The 25,873-nt window shown below is 37.0% G+C and overlaps 1 protein-coding gene across 2 annotated transcripts in view; it reads right to left on the bottom strand.

Moving 5' to 3' along the window:
* Positions 1-941: 941 nt before the first annotated feature.
* Positions 942-25,873, bottom strand: part of ANLN (anillin, actin binding protein) — a 30,531-nt gene continuing 5,599 nt past the window's right edge. The window contains exons 4-25 of one of the 2 annotated variants that reach the window (XM_055804413.1): positions 25,198-25,544; positions 24,293-24,515; positions 23,186-23,382; positions 22,943-23,050; positions 22,328-22,448; positions 21,387-21,503; positions 20,600-20,826; positions 19,893-20,044; positions 19,438-19,585; positions 18,649-18,784; positions 18,146-18,328; positions 16,376-16,502; positions 15,357-15,405; positions 15,221-15,277; positions 13,685-13,723; positions 13,310-13,331; positions 12,228-12,340; positions 10,548-10,601; positions 8,764-8,850; positions 7,098-7,205; positions 4,838-5,010; positions 942-4,434 (exon numbers count right to left, since the gene is read on the bottom strand). In XM_055804413.1, the coding sequence (XP_055660388.1) occupies positions 4,311-4,434; positions 4,838-5,010; positions 7,098-7,205; positions 8,764-8,850; positions 10,548-10,601; positions 12,228-12,340; positions 13,310-13,331; positions 13,685-13,723; positions 15,221-15,277; positions 15,357-15,405; positions 16,376-16,502; positions 18,146-18,328; positions 18,649-18,784; positions 19,438-19,585; positions 19,893-20,044; positions 20,600-20,826; positions 21,387-21,503; positions 22,328-22,448; positions 22,943-23,050; positions 23,186-23,382; positions 24,293-24,515; positions 25,198-25,544 (2,912 nt within the window). In that variant the 3' untranslated portion in view covers positions 942-4,310. The remainder of the gene's footprint in view (positions 4,435-4,837; positions 5,011-7,097; positions 7,206-8,763; positions 8,851-10,547; positions 10,602-12,227; positions 12,341-13,309; positions 13,332-13,684; positions 13,724-15,220; positions 15,278-15,356; positions 15,406-16,375; positions 16,503-18,145; positions 18,329-18,648; positions 18,785-19,437; positions 19,586-19,892; positions 20,045-20,599; positions 20,827-21,386; positions 21,504-22,327; positions 22,449-22,942; positions 23,051-23,185; positions 23,383-24,292; positions 24,516-25,197; positions 25,545-25,873) is intronic. The other variant, XM_055804414.1, reaches the window with a different exon arrangement.

Here is a 25,873-nt window from a genome sequence, read left to right on the forward strand (position 1 = left end):
TTCACGTATTTAAAACAGGTTGCCTTTTCAACCTTTAATACACCTTTGCTCTTTTGCTTCTGAACAAATATGATATACCCAGTCCCCTATCTTTTACGGGCACGACCCGGGGAATCACTGAAGATACTGGGCAGCCCTTATCTGCTCTACTTCGTACACAGTCTTGAAGGTTGAGAATTACTAGTATTATTTTTTTTAGCAGCTTATGCAATGCTCTTAGCAAATTAAATAAATAAATCTTTAAAAAATAAGAGACAGCTTTACCTACTCACAACCTTACTGGTGAGGAAGGGATCAGACCACATAAAATGTCATTAATTACAGGTGGGAAAAAAAATCTGGTGAATAGAAAGTGTTAACGCCACCCGAAGCTGCGGGCCAAACTACAGCAGATGTCCTGGCTCCGTACGGACCTGGGACCACTGGCCACGGCTCTGCATCTTCTCAGCATTTTGAGCAGGTAGAGGATGACTTGGCTAACGCTATTTTGATTGAAGCGTGTATTATTGCTATCCTAGATCCTTTTCCTTCTTTTAGAGTACAGTCAGTACCACTGCTTTTATTAAGATAGAATTCCTTTGGGACAACCGCTAACATTTAAGTAAATATTCAAGTCATCTACTTTAGGAAACCAAAAGGGAATACATTCCTTAATTGAATGATACTTACTAATAAGGCCCCAACACGTTCAAAGCGTTTAGACGTTACCAAAATATCCGGTCTCCCAAGAAACTGTTTCAATTCCACAGAGGCATGCCTGAGGAAGGCTATTTAGCATTAGAAGGAAAAGGAAATATCCCTGCTTCCTACACAAATTCTCTCCACCAAACAGCACAACATTTGATGCACACCACGCCAGGCAGAACACCTTCTAACTATTTTTTTATTGCCTAGTCAGGCTTCCTATCTTTCATTAAAAACAACACCAGGACAGAAACAAGTGCATCCGCATGTTTTTACTACACACCAAGTACAGCACAGACAATAATTACAGAATATCAGATAATTTCCTCTACACCAAAATGCAGAAATATAGCAATTAAAAGGGGGAAGGGAACAGTATGTGTTTAGAAGCCAAATTTTCAGGCAATCTTGTTGCAAATTATATTTCATTTGAGTTTCGGATTTAATAACACCAATTAGGAGTTTTACAAGCCAGTAAAACTGAAATTTCCTCAGCTAAAATAAGCTTCGTTGCCCAGAGCATTTTCCATTTATAGACTTTCTTATTAGTGAACATCCTGAATTTCTGAACAATCAAAAAAAAAAGCTTTCTTGTAAAATTAGAACATCTTCCCAAAGAGGACCTGAAACCCCCATAGCCGAATCCCAAAGAAAAGCGCTTTGCCCAGCATCATTGCTCCGTGCTGGATAGGGGGTCTCTGAGGGACTCTGTGAGATGGGCTTGCCACCAGCTGAAGGAGCATAACCAAACCACATACCCTCGTGCTTCAGAGGCGAGCTTTGCATTCAGAATTAGGCTGCACGCAGACACTTGATTTGTAACTAATGCAGTAACTATTTGCAAATAAAGATGAATTTTAGGTCTGTTAAGCCATCAGCCTTTACAACCACTATGTCACTCCATTATTTCCAAGAATGCAAAAAGCAGCTGAAGATCTGCAACCCCAACCATCAATCACTTACCAGTACCGCTCTAAAAATAAGTGTCCTATATTTAAAAAAATGCCTCTGAAAAAGCTTACTTATTCTACAGTAGTAATGAACCATGAATCCTAGTCTGTTCCATTAGTTTAACTGTCTCCTGGTGCTTAGATCAGTTGGAGGTGATAAATGCATGGGAAAGAGAGAAATAAGCAGGGGAAAAAAAGAAAAAAAAAAAGGTTATCTTGGAAAGCTAAGTATAATTCCATGAAATTCAAGCTTTATGGCAGTACAGATTTCAATAACTGGCCTATCAAGGTCTTTTTGCAGGGAGAGTTAGAGCACATGAATATGGGAGGGATTATGTCACCAGCTAGTTCCAACGCACTGCACATGAAAAGAGGGGTTTTGATGCTATTCCGTCTATAAACTGTTTTTACAAAACTTAAAGCTTTGTTTGAAATCAGACAGTAGTAACTATTTTTGAGGTATAGAACATCTATATCTACCAGAAGCTATTTGAATTCACACAGTCCAGCCTCTTCAAAAAGTATCCGCTACAAACATGGAAAAAAAAATAAGTTTGCCAACATTTTTGAAAATTTTTCCACAGCTCACCCTTAAAAGAGCAGGGGAATTCGGGAGGGGCAGGAGGACACAGCCATGCAAGTCAGTAAAGCTGTAAATGCAGGCTTGGTGCCAAGCTAGTGTCACACACTGCTGCTGGCTGCAGTAGCACATCATCACTGACAGCTTGTGCCTAGAACCCACAACTCAGGTCAGTTTTTCTAACTTACATCACCTGTTGTACACTTCATCTTTCCTTGACGAGGGTAATTTTTCCATCTTGGACAATGAACACACACAGATTAGTTTCTACAATGGAGAGCAGTCCAATTGGCCTAAATAAAAATGTCATTGCCTTGTATAGATCCCATTCCATTCTTAACACCTTTCTGTGGACTCATTTCATAATTAATGATTTTTATTAACATACACTTGGAAGGTTAAGCAGGCAGCCTACTGTGTATCCACAAAGGTTACTCTTCCACTGTCCATGTTGTATTGCTGCTCTGCTGCCACAACTCTTCTCTATCACAAGAGAAAACAACCACCTCTCCTCTTCATACTTGATTAACTGCTCATCTCCAGCAGCTTCTACATTCACATACATTCCATGAAGTTCATGGTAACCACGCATGGGCAATCTGGCCTCCCACTATAAAATTTAGTACTGCTACCCCTGAGGCATCACATTACATTCCTAAATCAAGGGGTATTTTGGGACACACATACTGAATAGAATCTTTTCTTAAGCATAGCCTGGAGCTCAGCTTTTCTTCTTCAGCCTAAAACTAGTATTTCAAATGCATAGGTGACATTATGGGGGGGGGGGGGGGAAAAAAAAAAAAAGCAGAAATGTTTTATTCTTTATTTTAAATGAATAAAATAAATCTCAATACAGAAGTTTAAAAATATTTCTAAAGACAGACAAAGGAAACTAGATTTAAAAGCAAGTACAGAAGTGGCAGGATGAAAACAGTACAACCTAACAGAATTTAGTGTTTCAAGTGTGAATATTTAACAGCAATAGCAATTTTAAGTATGCCACTATTGCATTTGCAACAGTGAAGTAATGAGACAGTATTTCACTAAGCCCACTGAAAAGCTGTGAAAATTGCAAGTTTTAACTGCAAAGTTTTGCCATATTAATAATGGATCAGAAGTACTGTTATCTGCATTTATGGACATGTCTACGGGGGGGGGAGGAAGACCCATACTTTTGGCCAGCAGAGTATTAGTTGGTACATAGCAGCTTTATAGTGTCTTATTAAAAAAAAAATTTAAAAAAGCACTTTTACAACCTATTCCTGGTTCTCAAATGGAGAATTCTAGCTTGTACAATCCAGGACTACCAGGAAATACTGACATATACAACCCTAAACCTAATTTCTTTTATATAGCCATCCTAAGAAGAATATTCAAGACCTTTCATTTCTATCAAAGTGCAATATACTGCATATGTAATCCCTGTAAATCACATCGTATACATGTCATGCACTTATCCATACTAGTTTGTATAAGAAGTTGCAAGAGTATGAATATATTGTGCATGTCTTTTGTTCTGACCACAAGGACACTGTGCAAGCAAGAAATACCTATGCTGCATGTGGTAGAATAAAATTTACTAGTAACTTCTATGCCTGATCATTACAAAAAAAACCCTCCAAACCCTCCAATATTAAATTTTGTGCTTCAGCGCCATCCTTCCTAGAAAACTCTGAGCTATTGTTTCTTTCAGGGAGTTACCTAGTAAGCTTGGGTTTTAGCTCTAGTTTGTCCCCCCTTCCTGCCCTGAAGCGTGATTTCCTGCAATAATTTAGTTGTTTAAAGAAGAGAATGTACTTAGCTAAAAAAAAAAAAACAAACCCTTCCAAATAAGGAATTATATAAATATTTAGCATATTTAGAAACAGCTAATCTCTTCAAACCATACTCAAAAGCTAGGAAGTGACAAAGTTTTAAAATTCTTAAAGTGAAATAAAAACACCGCATAACATAGTCCTATATAATGTTAAATACTGTCTCAAATTTAAAGCATAAGTGACCCAGAGGACTTCCCACATTTTCATTTAAGTTGTTTTTGTGTAGTTCACATGCAGGGTTTTGCATACGTATTTTCTTTGCTATTTCCCTTCTGGAGTTTAAAGCTTTCCAATAGGTTTGTAGCAGGCATCAGGCTGCCACATGCGAAGGTCAACAAGGACTTGGTTGAGCTTTTGCATCCAAAGGTTACGCTCTTCTTTAGTATCAGCAGACAGCCAGTTCCTAAAAGGCAAAGAACCCAATGGTTTAAGTACATCTTCTCCACTTCTACTTAGTTGTTCTGAAAAATGTCAAATTGATCATCTATGGAAGCCCAAACAGCAGGGGAATAATTAAAGTCAAGCATGCCACAACCTCACTACCAAGATACCTGGCATTTCCACTTCTGGAAGGGTTGAGTTCTTTACCCTCAGAAGACTGAAATAGGACAGCAAGACAAAATAGGACTAAAAGTGAACCAGACAGTTCAAGTATGGTCCCAAAGTCTTAGCATTTAAATGAGCTTTGCATTGGCATGTCAAACTCGTAAAGCTCCTATGTTATTAAAACTATCACCTGAGGCAGAACACCCCTCCCCACACACGTCCCATAACCTCCCACAAGTTTCACAATTTTACCCACTCACTTTGTAACACAGAGCGTGTCTCTGCATTGGCTGACAAGAGTCTCTCTGTCATCTTCCCTTTGAGGTCGGACAGTTACTAGTTCAAAAGTGTTGGGACGGGCACAGAACTCCCTGTTGGCGGGTTCAATCTGATGATTAGTGCAGTTAGCCAAGTTTATCCGGCCCAAAGGATGCTGGAAGTGAAGTTAGTCTATCAGTCAAGATTACTGCAATCAAGAGTAATTCTTAACAATGTTTTGACAATTTTTGCCATGTGAGGTGACAAGTCCCCCCAGTCAATTACTTCATACAAAAAGAGGGATTCCACTTTCTGTGTTTAAGAGCCATAGCTGAAGGAAGCTAATATAGTCAATGGAACATTCCCTGCTCAGCCATGTGCAATACAGCTAACAAATCTATCCCCTACCAAAGGCTTAGGCTTTAGAAAGATATATTCCCCCCCCCTTCTCTTTACTCCTTAAAAAAGGCTTTTTCACTCTCAAATTTGAGAGAACTTCATAATAAAATCCAGATACGTTATCAGTATCAGACAGATACTGATAAAAAATGATAGAATAAACCCAGTCAAAGCCTACAGAAAACCAGCACTTTAGGCATGCTTGCATCATTCTTTTCAAAACCTATAAACATATGGATTAGTCTTCAAACATTCAACTAAAGGTACCTATGGGCTGAGTCCAGCTGCTTTAGCTCCCTCTATAGTCAATACCTAGACCCCCTCAAAGAACATTCAAGGCAGTTATCTCTTTCTGCTGACTACAGACAGAGGCTCAGCTGCATGCCTAAAGTTAGTTACAGACTTTGGCTCTAATTCTTCACACCTACAGAATACCTCATCAGAGAAACATCACAAGCTGCTCTTGGCTTGGAAGAGAGTTTGCTATTTGTTGGGCATGTTCACTATACTATTCATAGATAGTTAAAACAACATGCAGTTACAGGAAAAAGGATAGCTCCATTTTAGGAAACATTAGGAAATGGGTTGCATGTTGGCGATATATGTACAGCCATGGGAAATTTATTTAAAAAACACGTCGTGATTTCAAGCAATCAATGTTCAATAATGATAATTCTGAGCTACAGCTATCCCTGCAGTGATAGATCAGATATAGGAGAGGTAGGGAAAACATTTAGTAAGGGTAGAGTTTAATATTACTGCAGAGGACAGCATATCAAAAGAATACAGCTGACCCTTTCTCAGAATGGTAGCAAAACAAGCTAGAAGTTTTTCAAGAACAGAATCTAGAAAACAAACCAATGCTTCTTGCAGACGAAAGCAGAATAAGAACCTTTTTCTTGCTTAACACCATTTTTTTGCCTATCTTCTATTACAGTAGGCACAGATTTTTTTCCTCTCTCCTGGCAGGGAAAGAAAGTACATTGATATATTTTGGCAATGTCAGCTATCAGCATATGGTCTTCCCCTGTTAGCGGGGAAAAAACTAAACTCAGGCATCTGGATTGGCATAGAAGACCCAAAAGGACCAGAGTTTGCCACAGAGTTTGGGAAAGAAAGTGTTCTGCCAACAAACAAGCAAGTGTTTAATGGTAAATTGCTTAAGTGAGTCAGAGAAACCCTCTCTAAAGCAGTCTTTAGAAGGACCTGGAATTATTTTGGTACATACTACAAGAACAGGCTAAGGAGACAAGATGGTTCACCTCAATGACAGATGAACCTCTCTGACTGGTCTCATTAGCCAGGCAACAACTTAGGTTTCCATGAAAACCATTTAAAAAGTACTAGTTTCAGCTATGATGTGAAGCTGCAAGAAAACAATGCCTGTAGCTAAGAGAGTCCATAATTACAGCTATGCTTTTGCAATATAGAAAGATTGCCCACTCTAATCCTTTACTGTATTAAGCATTAGAGTCATCATTTTGTCTAAATCTTAACACAACTAGATACAGTTTGCTTATTAAGCTGTACAAGTCTGATCAATTTCAATTAAATAGTCATCTGACAAGCACAATGGAAAGCCTTAAGACTAAAGGGGAAATTACATACAGATCTTCCTCTGCTTTTTCCCTTTCCCTTACCTATTACTAGATAAAGCAGTCAGTTTCTAGGTTTGCCCTGATTTAGGTCAGATTTATGAAGAGAAGTCCCCTCCATTCCCCCAGAAAACGTTATAAGCTTGAATCTCATGCTTTGAATATACTTACCTGTTGTAAGCCTGAACATTACTGTCATTAAAAATGAACAGCTCGTTGTGTAGGGCACTACAGAACTTTTGACTTCAGCTTCATAAACCAGCATTACCTTTCTTTTTTCATCATCAGGATATGTCCAGTAAGATATACAATTTCCAGACAGCACACACCAGCGACGATGCCACGCTCCGAATCCACTAACATCTTCGAACATAGTCTTAAAAAAATATTTTAAATTAAAAATGAGGTAACGTTATACCTTGAGCTTGCTCTGTACTGAACTATTTTTCTACTGGAATGGTTCTGCAAGTACAACCCTTCATAGGAGTAAACATTAGAGAAGGAAAAAATATATACTGGCAGAGACTTCTATTAGTATATTTATTTTCCAGATGGCACAGAAACAGGCTTACACTATCATTGTCAAGTTTGTAGCCTTTTGCTCAAAATGCACTTATCACTGCTACTTCAAGTTACCATATTTTCATGTTGACAGCGGTAAGCGTTGCCATTATTTTAAGGTAATGGAGATATAAGAACTTATAGCAGATACAGGATGAATGGTACACAGAACATGTATTAGTATAACAATTTATTATGATTAGGTATTTAAGTCTTCTTTGACTTACAATTCAGAATTACAAAATGTTTGGCTGTTCTACAGGCCACACTCAGGAGTCCAGTCAGTTTAAAAGAAATTAAAAATTGATTTTTAAATGTTTGTGCTGGCAGTTATTTTACTGGATGCAGGATTATGCCAATTTCAAGCCCCATTTCCTTAGCACTGGAATGGAAAGTTTAGTATTTGACTTCTATTCCCGATCCCTCTTGAACTTCTACAGAACTTTTATCTCCAATCCATTTGTGTGTTGTGTTTTTTACTTTTCACAACTGGGTTTATATTTTTTAACGGCACAGGGAGTTTCCAAACCGTTATTCTGAAAAAATATTTAATATGCATGTACACCATTCTACAGGCTTTACGTATTGCATAGCAGAAGTAAACAAGGACATTCTTAAATTAGTACATAAAAATATGCGGTAACAAATATCATAAGCATGTGAAATGTTTACATCTAACAAAATCTGTTCAACTTCAATTAAGTAAAAAGAAAGAAGACAAAGAACTGCTTGAAAAGAGTCTGAAGAAATTCCGATTTCTGAAAGCACCAAAACAGTAGCAAATGTTCATGTTTTGCTGAAGCATTTTCATAGCACATTTACTGCCATCTGCTGGGCACCATCTCACCAGCTCCAACTATTAGACCCAAGTATCAGCTGCATTTTCTAAATCCAATTTTAGAGAGAGAAACTGCTCAAGATGTTTCTCAAAAAAACACCATCGCTTCCAAAGTCTGTGAACGTGGGCAAGGGGGAAATAATATTTTGCTAGCGAGAATTTGGTTTTACTAGACAAAAAAAAAAAATCCAAGATGTCCTCTAGAAGTTCCTGGCAGAGAAATTACAATCTCATCTCACATCAGATTATTGCAAGAGACTTAACTGAAGTTCAGAAGAACAAATTAACAGTTTAGAAGAAAGATATACAAACTCCTAAAGGGTAGTTTTAATTTAGGTGAGTTTAGAAGATAAACTGGGAAAGCTTTGAGGTCTGGTTCAGAGAAGGGAACAAAAAAAAAAACACCAAACCCAAAAAACCTCAAGCAAGTTTTAAACTTCACAATTACTACAAATACATGTGTGAAGTTGAAAAAGCGTCTACATTTAATAGGACCTGTAATTTCCAAGGAAGGAATCTGAAGTGAATACCTTACCAAGAATCCTTTCTCCTCCACAGAAGAGTCCACTTGGCATTTTAACTTCAGATATATATGACCTTCCAAAGGAGACAAAAAGGGAACCTGCAAAGAAGTAAAACAATTAGTAATAATTTTGACACCTCTCAACTCTACCATTTCAAGCAAGCCACCTGCACCAGGATGTTAGCACTGTCTTGCTCTTAGGATCTCCAACCAGAAAGAAGCAGTCAGTCTCAGGCAAGACAGTAATAATCACTTTTTGTTTTGAGTTCATTTAGAAGCTTTTCAAGACTTATTTGCTTATTAGTTTGCTCAGGACTTATGCACAAACATGCTTCTGTCTAGAAAAACAGGCACCCCAAGCATGGTTAAAAATAACACAAAGCACCAGTTCACAACCTGCAAGTTTCTGTCTCAGTTTGACATCAAGCTCTTTGGAAAATACCAAAGTGGACTTAAACAGGATTGGTACCTGGATGCGATAAGCACTTCAGGTTTGTGGGTTTTGCATTCTTTTCAGATTTGTGTCAGGAGAGAAGAATCTACTTTGTGGATTATAAAGTTTACCAGTGAAGAGCTGTGTGCCAGTACAGAAAAAAATAAAACAAATGGAACACAGCAGTTACACAGAGCCTACACCACTATTACAAAATAAGCAGGTCTCAAAACAGCCTCCTGTATACATAATGATAAAATATTACATTTTAGCTAACAAAATATATCCCTTTCAAAGGCTAGCGGGGTGGAGGTGATAGAAAGAAAGTAATTGTTGAATATCCAGCTAGATGAAGAGAAAACTAAGACCCATGATTAGTGTAGCTTGCATTCTGGAGTGGTCATTCAGGTATCTACCATAAGAAGTTGGCTTACTGTCACAGAAGATCATCTGTAAAGACAATCAAGATAACTCCCAGGAATTTGCAAAATAATTAAAAAAAAAACCAATCTGTTTCTTCAGAGACTTTTGATTACAAATAAGAAGTTACAGGTGCTAAAATTAACACCTGCTTAATTTTGAGAGAAAACATGTAAAAGTAACCTAAAACACTTTCTTCTGAGGGATCTCAGTTAATAGTCTATATTAACTAGATAAAACTATTTTCACACATTAAAGACCAAATGATTCTAAGTATATCGATTTACATAATTCCTAAAGCCAGAAATGTATACACCAAGCAAAACATTTAATTGCACATTTGTGTACAAATAAGAATGTCACATTTTGATATGTTTAGTACTTTGAAAACTTTAGTTCTTTATGATCACTTTTTGCTTAAAAATCAAAGTCTTAATAGGTCTCGACAGAATAAGAAACAAGATCCTGTGCGATTTTAATTTTCTTCAGTGGCAAGAAGTAGAGTTAAACCAATATTGAGGCCACCAGTCTTTTTTCCTGTTTCTCTATCAGCAGAGTAGCTGGTTCTGTGCAGTTCATCAAGAAGCTGACTCAAATTTCCTAACTAGTAATCTTTAGGACACAATGATTGTTTTGAAGTAAGATTGCTAGAGGAGGAGGATTTTTCTAGGAAGACAAGAGACACACCCTAGTTAAGGAAAAACCTGAGATGGACTAAATAAGTTTGAGTTTTAGCAGCATGCTTATTACTGCAAAAGACAGGAAGTACAATTCTGCAAGTCTTAAAGGCTCCTAACAATTACGTTTAGTTAGTAAATCTTTGTAAGCATTTTCTTAGAAGAATCAAAAAAATAAATACTGCAAAAAGGCCAGACAGATGTAAGCAACATGCATTACCAAGCAGTTTCCTATTTTATGTTATAAACTAAAGGATCATAGAAACCTTGTCCTGGAACATATAGCCCAGCAGGTCTTTTTCCTCCCCTTCAAAATTTATCTAGGGAAAAAAGAAACATGCTCAATGCGGTTAGTGTAGAGTTAAATTTTACAAAAAAAGGATACTTTGGTCCTTTGTATTCTGAATTTTAACAGGGCATATAAAAGGGAAGAATGAAACTCAAAAAACCACTGTGGCAGCCATTTGTTCCGTATTAGAAATGCATGGAGCAAGTTAAAAAGCAGCTGTTTGGTACAACCACAGACCAAGTCAAAACTGAAGCTTTACAGAGACAGTAACTTTTTTGTTAAATTATCTGACAAAAAGAGGAATTATTCTAACTGTTGAAGTTTGGACCTGGAAAAAGTTAACCAAGTGGCTGTTTCCCCAGAATTCTTTTTGAACCTTGTGCTTATGCTACAGTTTACTAGTTTAGTCCAGTGTTCTGCCCTAAAGAGTAAACTAAAAATGTTCAAACCCAGACTGCTGAATGTAATCTAAAAGCTGATTCCCATAACTCCAAGAACAAGCAGTTTCCACTAACCAAGCCATACACAAAATAACTAGAATTCTGAAGATGAACAGTTATGCTGAAGAACCACCGCCGGTACTTCTGAAGTTCAGTCAACAGTTGAATTGCACTGATGTCATTAAGTTCTGCAATCTGGGCCAGTAAAGGAGTCTGTTTCTACCCACACAAAGTAAAACTTCTAAAAAGCAAGCTGGGATTATTGCAATATTTTGTTTGTAATCTTATGCACAAACACAACCAATTCTTATTATCTCATCTCTCACCAGAAGCTATAACTGCAATACTACTATCATCACAATAAGACTTAATTAGCCAAGAATAAAATTCATTCTTACACTGCTGTTTGAATAGATAAAGCTGTAATTTAGTACTATCATAAGCTGCAGTAACTTTTGAATTAATTTGTTAGCTTAGGATAGCTACTGGCATAAACACCTATTAAAACAGGTTTTAGGTATAATGTATTACAAGGTTAGAGATTACAATGAATGTAAGAATGTATCTTTTTAACTTCTAACAGTAAGAGCCAATAAACATACTCTGTTTAGACAAGAAACCAATAGTATAAAACTCAATAGCAGCTCTGAAAAATATTAAGATAGTTTGCTTCTACAAATTTAATTGGGATATGAAAGGAAATTCATACTCCTGACTATATCCAAATGGCAATTTTTAAGTCAATTAAATGCAGATTTGAAACCTCATTATCATTAAAACACACTTAATGTCTTATTTAGAGATAACTGCAAGACTGTAAGAGCAACAAACAATATAAAGACCACACACAGAGATGCCAATTGCATACATCAGTTTTTTCATCAGTGAACGCAAATCAGTAACCAAATGCCTTCATTATCTTTGCATAACCATACCTTACATTGAGCTACAGAAAAGAAAGAACATCTGGCATAATAACAGAAGCCTTTTTCTTTTGTATCTCAAAACTACATTTCAGTCATTCAAACTTAAATTAGTAAGAACTATACACAATTTTTTTAATATATAAAGTAAAAGCATATATATATATAAAAACCTGTATGTTCCATTTTTAGGATGGTAATGTCACCTGAAAACAGTAAACCCTGACTTATTTTTTCTAGCAGTATACACAGTATACAATTACCTTTGGATTAGTAATCAATAATTTCCATTACCTTGTCCAATACAAATTTAGTATTTCCTACAGAAGACAGCGATAGCTTGTGCGATCCAACAAGGATGAAATTAGTACTGCGAATAGCGTTGGGGCCACCTGGACTGGCCATGGCTATGGAGAAAGAAGTTAAAGTCAATTCATAACACAATAAACAATCAGGATGCTGCAAGGCTTAAAAAGGCTTTATTTGTACTACTGCGTGCGTGCCCTACTCAGTGCTCCAGGAGAAGCACTCTGCAGCACAGCCCAGCAGCACGTTCAGACAGGATTTCGATGCACAATAGTCCTTCTCAACAGATCTTTTCTTTCAGAAAGTTTTGAAATATCCACAAAGAAGGAAACAAAGCAGTCTAAGAAGTGTCAGAGGGACTGAGAGCACTCTAGGGCACACTACAAAGCACACATGCTCTGCAGTAGGAACTAGACTTTCAAATCTCAGCTTCAAGTAACACACTGCAAACTTCCAGAACCTGTATGCCTGTATTCTGCTCTGCACTTGTATCAACAAAACAAGCACTATAGCTCTGGCACTGGAATCCGACTAGTTGCAGCAGCACGATAGACATTCCAGAGTTAGTTCATGAGCTCCTTATTGCTGCAATTTGTGCTAAAGGTAGCTCAAGTGCCTCATTCTCTAGGCAGACAAGCATATAATACATTTCTACGTAGTTTGAAAAACACTCAGAGATGCTGCTGTTCTCCCCCAAGAGTCAGAAATATATAAGCATTTTAAAACACTGGACAAGCAATACTTCAGAATCTGTTCATGTTTTCAGGTTTACTCTGTATCATTTTGTTGACATCAGACTATCTTAAAATTAGTTTGAGTCCATCTTTTCACAAAAAGAATGAAAAACACAGTCATCTAATTCCACGTACTAATTTTGATTTTGTGAACAGATCTTCCATTAAACATAATGATAACTCAGATATAAACACAGGGTCACTTTCTGGGCTGGAAAACTGACATAACTGTTTATTACTCCCAAATTATCATCTATTACAGGTATTATTTATTAATATACTGTTTTAGGCAGCAAGTGTAGGTTATTCTTCTTGGCACGTTTAGATTTTACTTACCTGGAGTAAGAAGGGTGCTTTTCTAGAAAGAGAGAGAAATAAAAGCTTAGTGGAAAAGTAATTTCTGACAATTTCTACAGACCAAGCTAGGTTACAAAGAAACTAGATATGAAGTACTTAAATTAACCCAAACACATACAACTTGAAAAGAAAGTCCAAATAAATGCATAGTAACTGCATATTTCCAGCATTACATATTTAGAGCTATGTCTTGAGCTGATGACTGAATAGTTTGGCAGAAAGCTCGACAGTTTACAGAGTTTCAAGTAAGGGTCACAAAGAGCCTACTATGGGCACAGCCTTATTCAGAGTAAGAATATGGCCTTTAGAAGTGGTCATAACCAGATCTTGTTCCAATACTGCATTCATACTTACAGAGGTAATAGATGTTAACAATCTCTTTGGAGTAATAACCTACAAAAGAATATAAGAAGATAAATACATTTGCTACTGAATTTGTCCACCACATTAGCATGAAAATTAGACAGTGAAACTAACAAAGGCTTATCTAAATAAATTTTGAATGGGTACTAGTTGCTGTAAGGAGTAAGTCTTGGTTTTTGCCTGGATGTATTTCTAGTGAAGTATGTTTCACTAGAAGGAATGCTACATATCAAATATTTAGTGCAGAAAAGTTTAAGCATGCTTTAGCTTGGGACGGAGAGCATGCATTTGAAAAAACAATCTTCATGGACTTTTTTCCTTCATGTAACAGTGCTTCAAAGTTACATTTGTTAACTCTCGTCTTTAACACACAATACAAGTACAGAGATGTTCAATGTGCTGCTGTCATACATTATCTATATGTCAGGTAAAATTCTGGAAGTATAAGTGAGACTGTATATTAAACATGAACTGGAACTATGTACTAAACTATTCTTGAAACTGAAAGACAAGTATAAGAAGCTTGTCAAAGCAGATACAGGATGCTATCACATCAACCTATAACCTCACATCAGTGATTTGCCTACAATGTCAGAAAAACATTCAGTTTGAAGGAAAGATTTCTCTAAACTACAGCACAGGAGAGAAATAAATCCTGGACTTCAAACTGGTTTTATGGGGGGATAGGTGGAAGCGTGCTTTCATTGTGCCAAATCAAAGTAAAGATTAAAGAAGTTCCCATTTCTGTTTGCAAAGACAGGATTTAAGTACTCATTCCAACTGTTCTGGAAGACAGTCAAGTTCCTTGTTTTTATTAAGTAATAGATACCTTGACAACGAGGAAATCAGACCTAAAAATCATTAAAACACTGTATGCCCAGCTATTGGAATGAAAGACAAGAAAAAACAAACAAACAAGACACTAAACCACCAGAACAAAAACCAAACCACCTCCAGAAAGCTACTGGCTTGTTTGGGGTCACAAAGCCTTAATAAAGCACAAACACTTGAAATGCACACTCTGTCCAAACTGAAATGTTCATGTCCAAGGAGTTACTAAAACAATATTTGCTTTATAAAATAAGTATCTAGATTTTTTACTTAACACTCGTAAGAAAGAAGTGTTGCAGTTTATCAATAGAACTTTTAAGCCAAATCAAACTGCAGGGTAGGGCATATTGACTGGTGTAGTTAAATCAAGTGGAGAATAAGGGCATTAAATCACTATCAGAGGCGTCACACCTAATAAATAAGTTTGCAAAGGATAGCATTTTGCAGAACTAGTAAGACTTCTTCTCCTTCCCCTCCAATATATTTCAGACTCAACCAAGCACTGCAGGTCCAATATACTAATAGCTTCAGGACTCTACAATCCATCTGTCATTGCAGATGTTCCAAGAAAGAACAAGACGAGTAAAAGTAAGCAACAGATTGTCTAAAGCTATTAGTCAGTTCTCCCTGAATACTGCAGTCTTCCTAGTGTACCTTCTGTTGAAATACAACATACTGATTTCACGTTTCATTTACCTTAGATTTATTTGACTTTTTCCTTTTATCAGTGCTTGTAACTTCTTTTCTCTGCACCTGTAAGGCAAGAGGGTATTAAGTACATACAACACATCATTCTCCCTTACACATCCTCTTGACAGGAAGAGATACATACCAAACTGTAAACTTCTAGATTTATTTCAAAGTCATTTGACACATCGCGCCTAAGAGGGAGGAGGGGGGAAAAAAAAAAGAAAAAGTTACACAGACTGAAGCAAAAATGATTTTTTGTTTTGTGGGATTTTTTGGGGTTGATTTTAAAGTTACTCTTTACATCCTCCCTCCTTCCATTCCTTAAAACTGTCCCGAGAGCTAGGTTCTATGCAAAAGAAGCTTAGCCATAGTGCCAATAGCCAATCTCTTATCAGTAAGTCATTGTTTGTTCCTGTAGGCCAATAGGGCTGTTTGGGATCCTTTCCCTTCTACGACAGTACTCTTCAGTGCAAGCAGCACTGCTGTTTTTAAGACTTAAGCGTATTACTATTTCAAGATACTTTCTAGACCTTAAAGACCAAAAGAGGAAGGAAAAGGGGCAGATAGAGTGCATCTACCATTGCTTAGATTGCACCCTTCAGTCAGTCCACTGCTGGCACATTTCTAGAAGCAGAGGTTGTTTTTAATTTATTTTTTTTTAAATAGCTTTAAGTAAAAATCCCAGTTGCGCTGGACTTCAAGAACGAGTTTGCTTATTTATAAGTTTTGCTAACAAACAGCCATTTTAGCTCACAACACTTAACTAACAAATAAGAGTTGAAGTTTTAGGTTTAAAAAGTACTTTCTTCCAGATACCAAAACCAAAACGGTTATATAAGATGTTAGTTGCTGCAAAAGAGAAAGACACATCATCTCAGGCAGAGCAATCCATTTGTCACTGCAGGTGTTCCAGGAAAGAACAAAAAGTAGAAAAAGCAAAAGAGAAATCACCTGATGGATGGTAGAGTAAGTCTAAACTGCTTTTTGAGCAAAGTGCATTCCAGCTATTTCTTGAAGCAGGAAATACTCGATTTCATCATACAAGATTTCATCATATTAGCTTACAGAATATGACATCCTTATACAAAAGTTTTACATATTTTTATGCATGTTCCACCATCAGAGTTGAAACCGGTTCCAAAACAGTTTCTTTATACTTACATATTAAATGTCGTAGTAAAAGTAAGAGCATCTCCGTTCAGGGAGCTAGCAGTACTTGCTAGTGGAGTTGCAACCATGTTTTCTGCTCCAGATCTCAGTATTATTACATAATAGTAATTTGCTGCATCTGTAAGTACATATCAGATGGTTTTCTTAGCCAGAGGTGTCCAAATACCTAAAACTCCTCAAGTACTGCATTGCCATTGAATGCATCTCTGTTTCAGCCCACTTAAAACACTTTGTTACAGTCAAGATTTGCTTATAGATTTACTCTTAAAAGAAGGTTTTACCCTCTACTGTGTCCACTAGTAAGACTGTCTCCACAGGATTCCCAATTGCATTGCTGCCTGGGGCATCTCAGGCCAGAGCTACACTACCCAGTGCGTGAGAGGAGAGAGGAAGAGCTCTCAGGCAGATTCAGCGCTTAATCTTGGTTCCTCACACTCTGTTATTCTCTAGGCCCACCAGCTTAACTGTCTATCAGCTTTCGCTACTGCCCATTCTCATGCTTTTTTCAGTCCTACGAAGGAAATGGTTTATCCAGGCAACTCATTTCGCTAACTTTTCACATCAGGGGAAAAGATGACCACAAGCACACATCTCAATAGTGTCATGAGATAATTCCGAGTTTGTGCAGCAAACTGCATAACAGTAAAGCAAGAGCATTGTATGCTATCATACCATGTTAAAAAACAAAGCCGCCCACCAAAACAGTTTCAGTACTCTGCTGTACAGGAAAAGTCACAGCTTTCTGAACAACTGTTGAAGACTCCAACAAGTAGTGACTTGTACTCTTTATATTTTATGTTCTCTTCACAGACGAAAGCGATTAATAGAACTTCTAGGGCACAATATATAGCAAATACTGCACTTCCAGAAATAACTTTTGATGACAAGTAATTCTTAGTTGTTTGTTTAGACAATTTGGTTTTAAGAATTACTGCTAGCAACTAAACTTATATTTTTGTAACAGTTAGAGAGGCTTTCCTATAACAGAGATGAATTTTCTCAAGCAACAAGAACTGTAACGTGTCCGGAGTAGGGTGGGGGTGGTAAATTAGGTCAGATATTTACATTTATACTATTGGCTGTGGTTTTATTTGAAGATTTAAAAAAAACACACTTTACGTTTCATAGGACTGTTAAAATGTAGTAGCCTTTTGTATTTTGTTTAATTCATTAGAAGTTTTGCAACCAATGTTAAACAAGACTCTGTCCAAGGACTTTTGTCCTCAAGTTTCAGTGACAACTGTCCAGCTACAAGCATATATAATGGAAAGCTAATCTTTGTAAATTAAGTATTTTGGGATATTAAAAGTCAAACTAAATAAAAGAGGCTTAATGAGCATCTCACAACACTACAGAGGTCAGAATCTATGTAATGATATTTAGTACTAGACTTGCATCCATAAAAAAAAAATTCCAAAGCACAAAGAGAGAAGCCAGTCTGAGATACAGAATTCTGCTTCTTCTCCAAAAGGTTACAAAGGACCACAAAGATCTTTAAGACTGGCTGGGAAAGTCTTGATAAGTTTCTTGAACCTCACAAACCAGAAAAGGATGCAGCTAAAACAACCATGGATAATATTGAAGCCTTAGCCAAAAATCAGATCAATTAAACCTAATTGTGAAATTTTCATTGCGCCCAGATTTCTGAGAAACATCAACCAAGAAGACAAGTCTGAGAAGACAACCAAGGAGAATGAACCATAAATATATGTAGCAGGGATGGGGGAGGGAAGGGGTAAAGCTTTCAGTTGCTAGTTTTACCTGGCTTGTGAATTGTACCACAAACAAAGTCTGCTTTTAGGGGTAGACGCATTTCTGAAATGGAGACAGAACCCCTGGATGGAGCAAATTCAGTGGATGAAGAAGCAGCTTTATTTCTTTTATCATGAGGTCCCTCACTCTTCAGTTTATTCAGTTCTTCCAATAAAGCAGTTCTCTTCTCAGCTGCATAGAGAAATTAAAGTTTTAACAGGAGAAAAAATTAGTATTGAACAATTTTGGGGTTCTGCCTTAAGTATGTGAAATGCAACAGAAATATTATCTTCCAGCAGTAGGAATATTAGGGACAAGAAAGATACCAAAAAATACCCTCTACCCTATAGAAGCTGAAACAGAACAGGTATTGTCATCTCCCATTTTCCAGGCGAAGAACTATAACTAAGCAGCTATAAGGTAGCACAATAAATGGATTGTGAGAGTTCATCAATTATTCCCCAAAGTCTTCATGGCAAAGAACTGAACTGGAGTCTAAAAAAGCCACCTACTTGCAAAGAGAAGAAGTCTCTCTGCTTCTGCTTCTTCTTGTGACCCTTTTCCATGTTCCTCATCAAAACAGCAGTTCAGAGCTTGACTGGCTTGATATATCACCGTCTGCTGCATGTTGATCTCATTATTCAGCTCCTAGTAAACCAGTAGTAAAAATAGTTAGCAAGAAGAGAAAAATTTAGTGTTACATTCAAATAAGGAAATGTCTTGAGATCAGCATTTCCAGGGCTATGCATCAGAAAAAAGAAAATCAGAACATTTAGATAGCAAGCTACAAAACTCTTGCAGTTTACAAGCATATTGCAGCACAGCTTTTTTTTTTTATTTTTACTTCAGAGACAATGTAAACTGTCTCTCTGTGTGTGAAGTGAATTACTTCTGTGTCTGAACACTCCATATCCAGTCCAGTCTTCCCTTCACCAGAGAAAGCAGCAGTTAACCAGAAATTCAGCAATGTAGGTGAACAAGGCACTAGTACAGATCAGAATATTGCCTACTGGAAGTATGTAGTTATGAATCCTGCCTAATTCAAAGTCAGCAATTAGATTGAAATTCCCTGTCCCCTTCTCAAAACGATGGCTTGCTCTCTCCAGACTTACCCTATAGCATGATCCTTCCAAGAGATCATTAGCTGTTCAAATTATGCAGTATCATTCCCTACCATTAGGTATTTATGCTAAACAACCTAATTTTGCAGTTCTAAGCAGCATGTTAATGTCTTGGACATTCACAAGGGAAATTAAGCAAGGAATTAGTAGATCAGAAAAAGGATTTTAAGTATTAGATACCTGCATTTTCTTTTTTATATTGACTTGATCAGATGGGCCATTCTTTTTCATTTCTAATTTGGAAGAAACATCTTCTTTGCGAACAATTATTTGCTTTATTGAAGGACGATCTGTTTCTTTAAATCTTTGAGATCTGTAGGTATCAACGCTTTTAAAAGAGAAAACCCCATTAAATGTTTCAGAGGAGTGCCAAGCTTTTCTTTTTTTAAATATACATACACACGTATCAGGTATTGATGTTTTCCAACTTGCCTAAATGGCTTTTAAAAGGCATTCTATCAGCTCGCTTTAAGTTTAAGCAACAATGACTACACATAGACAATACTTGATAAAGCCCAAGATCTTGGAAAAAATCTCTGTGGGTGGTTTAAGCAGTGTGCATCATTAGAAGAGTTAAAAAGGCCAGCGTCCTGAATTTGCACACTTACAGAATCAAGGTTTTTTATGTTTGTTACCTGTATGGAAGGTTGCGATCTTCTGACACAGAGCCAATACTGTCTGCAGATTCTGCCCGGGGAACTTTCGTCCTTTGGAACTTTTCAGACTTCAAACTTACATCACTGATACTGCTACCTTCACCAGTTGACTTACAAGGAGAAACAAAGGCCTGGGGAGAAGAAAAGGTTATATTACAGATACCTGTCCACATTAATCATTACCCGTTTCGCTCACTTTTACTTGATCTGCATATAAACAGTAAATTTGGAAGCTGCTCAATACTATTTAACAGACATTTTTCAAGTATTTCCTAGGACATGGAGCAAGCTAATTAATTTATTTTAAAGATACATAATTACTTCTCTTCAATGATCTTTGGTAACTGTGCCAATTTGGAACCTAAGGGTGAAAACTCCTTGAGTTCAATGAAGTAGTTTCTGATGAAAATCTGAATACACATATACAACTAGAAGACCAGCACAAGCAACAGATGTATATATTCAACCTTCATTTAGCAGAAGTTAAACCACTTGTTTAGCAGAGCATCCAACATGCTATTTGCATAGGAAAATAACTTTACTTCATCATGTTTTCATTAGCAAAATGTCATTTGTAAGTTCTCTATTTGCCCAGGTATCACAATACAACAGAATACTAATGTTCACAAGCAAATCGCACATCTCTGTGATAAAGTAGCCCTTCACCACCTCCCAAAAACTCTCACCTCTGGACCAACGGATTCCACTAGGGGGGTTAACAGAGACATTGATGAAATATTCAGTGACTCTTCCTGCTCATCCTCATCACTTTCACCTTCCAGGCTTATGCTCATTTCTTTCTTCAGCTTTTCTATGTCTGGACCATCCTCTTGAAGAACTTCAAAAATTTCATTTATCACTTTCGAGCTGTTCATATCACCATCCATATTCATTTCGATTTCATATACTTCATCTGAAGGGTGATGTTTTAAAAATATTAGCAGCATCAAGACTAAACTCTTCATTCTTATTAAATTAACAGAGATATCTGTTAACAGATAAGCCAACTATTTCTGCTTTTTGAACAAGATTGATTAAAAAGCACTACTTACAGTCAGGCATATAGAACCCTAAAGTATACTTCCAGCCTTTTCTTGAGGTATTATAATTGATGCATAATTGATACAGAGAGGGAATAAAAAAATGCACTTGTTTGAACTAAAATGTTGAAATTTGTCTAACAGATCTGAAATTTAATTGCAAGTACCCATAGTAGAGCAGTCATTTCTGTCCTTTCCCAATAAACTTTTAATATCAGCTTCTTAATATTCCTTGAAGACTTTAATATCAAAAGAAACTTCTTTGATCATAATCCTTTTCTCAATTTGTTTTATACAAACTTCATTACAAAACACACGAGTGTCAGCAGATGTATGATGAATTCATTGTTCAGGCTTGAAGGATATTAACACTCCGCTGGACAAGTGGCAACAGATAGCTAAGTACGTTACCATACATCTACTCAATACAAACCTTTTGGTTTCTCCACAAGTTGTTCAAGTTTTGAGACAGACATCTCTTTTACAGGACTCTTTGGGTCAGTGATCTTCAGAGGACTGGGTTTATCAACCTCTTCACGCTTAGGAGCATCTAAGTAGTTTATAAAAAAAAGAAGTCACTGAAGATTATGTCTAGCCAACAAAAAAAAAAAATTATTGAATTTTGGAAGTTTGATAACACAGCTGACAACTTACAAAAAGCCTGCTAAATGAAGTACTCCAGTTAGCTTGCTGTCAAAAAAAAAATATCAGAATACTCTCCATAACTCATACAACTAGACTTCTGTCTTATAATCAGAAAATTGATAGCACAAGAAACAATGTTGAAACCATAAGAGTGTAGCCACTCAAGAGCAAAAAGGAAAAGTTTAAAACACAAACAAGAAAACCACCACATCCAAACCTGACCCCAGAGCAGGTTACAATCTTGCCTTTCTAGACACACATTTGATATATAAGAAGCATTAAGTTCACTTTCACAGAGAACTGGAGCCTCTTCCACTCAGTAAGAACCAGAAAGGATGACGCTAGCATCTCAGAATTCTTTTCATGTCCACTGTTAGAAGAATTAATATTGTAAGGGGATACTGATAAGAGAAGAGTTCCATCCCATGAAAGATTGGATATTTAGGTACAGTATAGATTAAAACTATAACCAATGATTCTCATTCACTCTCCCTACATTTAATATATGTGAAAGTATGAAACACAGGAAAACCCACTGAGAAATGAAAAGGCAGTCTTGCCTTGCCAATCTTTCAAGTGATATAGGAGCGCAGAATATTATCGTATGAGAAGATTTAGACAAATCAGTAACCAAGTAAGAGGTCTAGCTATATATGTCAGTGCTACTAGCCTCTTTGTCAAGCACAGTGCTTCAGTATTTAGCCACAGGCAAACAGTGACAGTTCTTACCTGAAGACTCCACACTGGGAGACTCTGCTGGCGTATCACCTGCTGGTGTGTCTTCTGCTGATCCAAAAACAGTGACATCTGAACTAGGAGGACGTTTTGGACTAGCCTGAGATTGGCTTTCCTGGTAAGAATGAAAACATAGTACATTCCGGAGGTCACATTCAAAGTAACTAAAAAACTGCCAAAAAGAAATACATTTTAGCACCTGCTACGAGAAAGAGGTTGTCTATCCAAAATAAATAGGATCCTTCTTGATATATGTAAGAAATTCAGCTGAGTACTAAATACTAAATTGAATCTTTATGCAAGAAGCTTTGTTTTGCTTTTAAAGTTATAGAATATAAAAACCCACATACTTAACATTATCAAAAATAAATCAATCAATTGGCTCAAAGCAGTATCACTTGTCTCCTTCGTTGATTCTGCATGAGGAAAAAAGTAATAATTTGCTAATAATCATACAAACCACTTGCCGAGTAGTCTTGCACAGCCTGGGCATTCACAAAGTATATGTTTTTGTCTTTTATTTACAACTGCACATCTATCCCTGTGTTCAGAGCATAGTAAAGCAATTCACAGACTATCTTCTTTTGATACACGGAGGTAACACATTACCATTTTAGGTTCTGGAAGTTTTTTCTTCGAACTTTCACTTTTTTCTGCACTCCACAGATTGCCCCTATCAAACCGGCCACGAAGGCATGCAAGTTCTCGTTCACGTTCCTAAGCAAATAAAGGGGAATGAGGGAAAGCTGACAGCTTTAAGATGTCAAAACACTTCAGATTCTGCAGTTAAGTGTGTAACAGTAAGAATATTCCCCAAGCTTATAAGCAAGCTATGAACGTAGCAAGTCATACCTGCTTAAGCTGAAGCGCTAAACTGGCAGTAGAGGAATTTTCATTTTGTTTGAGAAGCCTTTCCTGGATTGTCCTTGTATTTGGGGTAACAGTGGGTGTTCTGCACCTTGGAGTATTCGTACTCTGTACACTCTGTGTGCTACGCTCTTGACAGCGCTCCCCAAAGCGTTCCAGGAAGGGCTTAATTCCCGATCCCCCTACAAGAACAATTATTTTGCCTTGAAAGAAACTCTCAAAAACACAGAAAGAGATCAATGCAGTTTTGCGTCCTGCTGAAGTTTCTCAACGAAGCAATTAAGCTGTCTGCTTTACAGCTCTTACTCCGTTATACTTTATTACACACTAAACCTGAAGTGCAAATCACCACAGTAACAGAACACTGAAGTTAATAAAGCAGCAAATCAGAACCAGTAGATGTCCTTTTCTTAATGTCCATATGTGATCTACCAGCTATTTAAACTAGTTTACTTTTTCAACATTTCCTCTACAACCAGTCTCACTTGCATCCTTCATGTAAATAAGCATTGTAGTACATAAGGCGGGTACATTGTTTGACATCCACTCTGCTTTATTGAGTTTGTCTTTATTGTCAGAGACACAACTCCTGGCCATCATTTCAGAATTCAAGCTATTAGTCCAACTTTCTAGCCCAACAAGCAGTTGAACTCAAAACTGGGGATGATCAGTGCTACCACTGAAAAGACAGACACTATAGCATTTCTATAGCATTTAGCTCCAATTTCTTCTAACACATGCAGACTCTTTATCTGATATTGACTGGATACACGTAGTATCCAACATTTTGAAAGAAGCTTTGAATAGTCTCAACTGATGTTAGCAGGATATGTTTTTACATAGAGAGAAAAGTTACATTGATTTTGCTCTCAAGAGTTGCTAAAACCACATCCAAGAAAATACCCTTGCAAAATATGGAAGCTGTACATTTAGGATAATTATCTTCAGCTCTTCAGGACCTTACTCAAGTTACAGCAGAAAATAGGCATTATCTGATACATTACTTCAAATGCTTAACTAATATGTAGTTTTCAACACAGGACACAAGCCTAATTTGAGCAAACATTTTATTGAAGCTGAAAAACAGCTTACCTGGTGTTGTGGGTTTACCCTTGGGTTCAAGTTGCACATGTGTTCCTTTGACTGGCTCTTCTTTGGACTGAACTGGTTGAGGCAAAGTTGATTTTGCTGTTTGTGTATGCTCTTCAGTTTTCTGAGGGCTGCAGGGATTCTCTGTTAGTGGCTGTCGTACTTCAGATTGTTTAGAACAGGGAACAGTGACTCTTGAGTGTTGTGTTAAAAAATTGTTTGGATCCTTAACAAGGGAAAAAGGAATAACATTAAGATGGGACTGTCTCTCAAGAAGAAAAAGAATGAAAGCATTCTGCACAGCATACCACAATGTAACACACCTATTCCATCAACAATAGAAAAAGCTGAGAATGAGCATTATAAGCTTTTTGCAGATTTTTTTAATCCAGTATGTCAGATACTTTCAGCATCTGATTCCAGATGCTTTTGCCAGCCACTTTAACTATTTTCCCACGTTTCACTGAGACTGAACATGGCAGATATTGTTCAATTTACACTTTTTATGAAATGACAGTAGGCATTTGGTAATACTAATTTCATCATTCTGACTGAATTTTTATAGAGCAATAATATACACAATTTAAGTCAATCAACTATATTAAATTACAGAGTGGAACCCAATATCTCTGTAAGAAGCGCCCTTCAGATGGTCAAGAGCAGCAGTCGATTACTTCAGCACCAACTTTTACAAGACTTCTAAGCACACTCATGTTTATGTCTCACGAAAAGCTGTTTCAGGCCTGCTATTAAGAAAGGACATGGGGGATTGCAATAAAGCAAAATTCATAAACAGGCTAAGACTGCTCACACCAAATCTTTACATCCAGATTAAACAGTTATGACTTAATATTTGTCCCCCCAACACTCAAATCAATTTTTAATCAGCAATTAAATCAGACACTCACCGCTAGCTTTGAGTTTGCTGGTTTATTAATAGAAGCCTCAACAAGCCTTTGAGAACAGGATGCAGCTTCCTGCTTTACACTGCTACTATTGATTCTAGCAGATGCTCCACTTGTAGTGGACAATTTGGATAAACAAGTAGTGCCAGGCTGTTCTTGTGCATTGTTTTGCTTTGCAGATGGATGACTTAGGTCATCTTCCCAGGAGCCAATTGTAGCAGCAAGGTTAGCTAAACGGCCTCTTCTCCCAATAGGGGTATCACTTGCCAGGGCATTAGATGTCTGCTTAGGTGGAGAAACAGACAGATCTTTTGACTGGAGAGGAGACAGAGGAACACATTCAGAGGGATCTGGAAAAAAGAAAACACATTTATTTTGCTAATAAAATATATTGAGTTATATTTGCATCTTAAACTATATATTAAGTGTATCAACAGCTAGGTGTTCTTGCCATCAAGAGAATCACGCTACTAGCTCTGAAGGCATTGAGACTAATCACATTAAACCTCATTGCAAAGCCAATACATTTTTAAACCAAGCAGTTTCCCAGTTTTATGCCACTGTTGTGATAAGCAAGACATCACATTAGCAGAGAAAAAAAAAAACAAACTTATAAAATTAAACTGCAGTCAACAGTTTCATTATTTTAGGCCTTCCCCAGTGCTAATAGTTCTTTATG

The sequence above is a fragment of the Falco peregrinus genome, chromosome 5 (assembly GCF_023634155.1).
Source record: "Falco peregrinus isolate bFalPer1 chromosome 5, bFalPer1.pri, whole genome shotgun sequence".
Taxonomy (NCBI): Eukaryota; Metazoa; Chordata; class Aves; order Falconiformes; family Falconidae; genus Falco; species Falco peregrinus.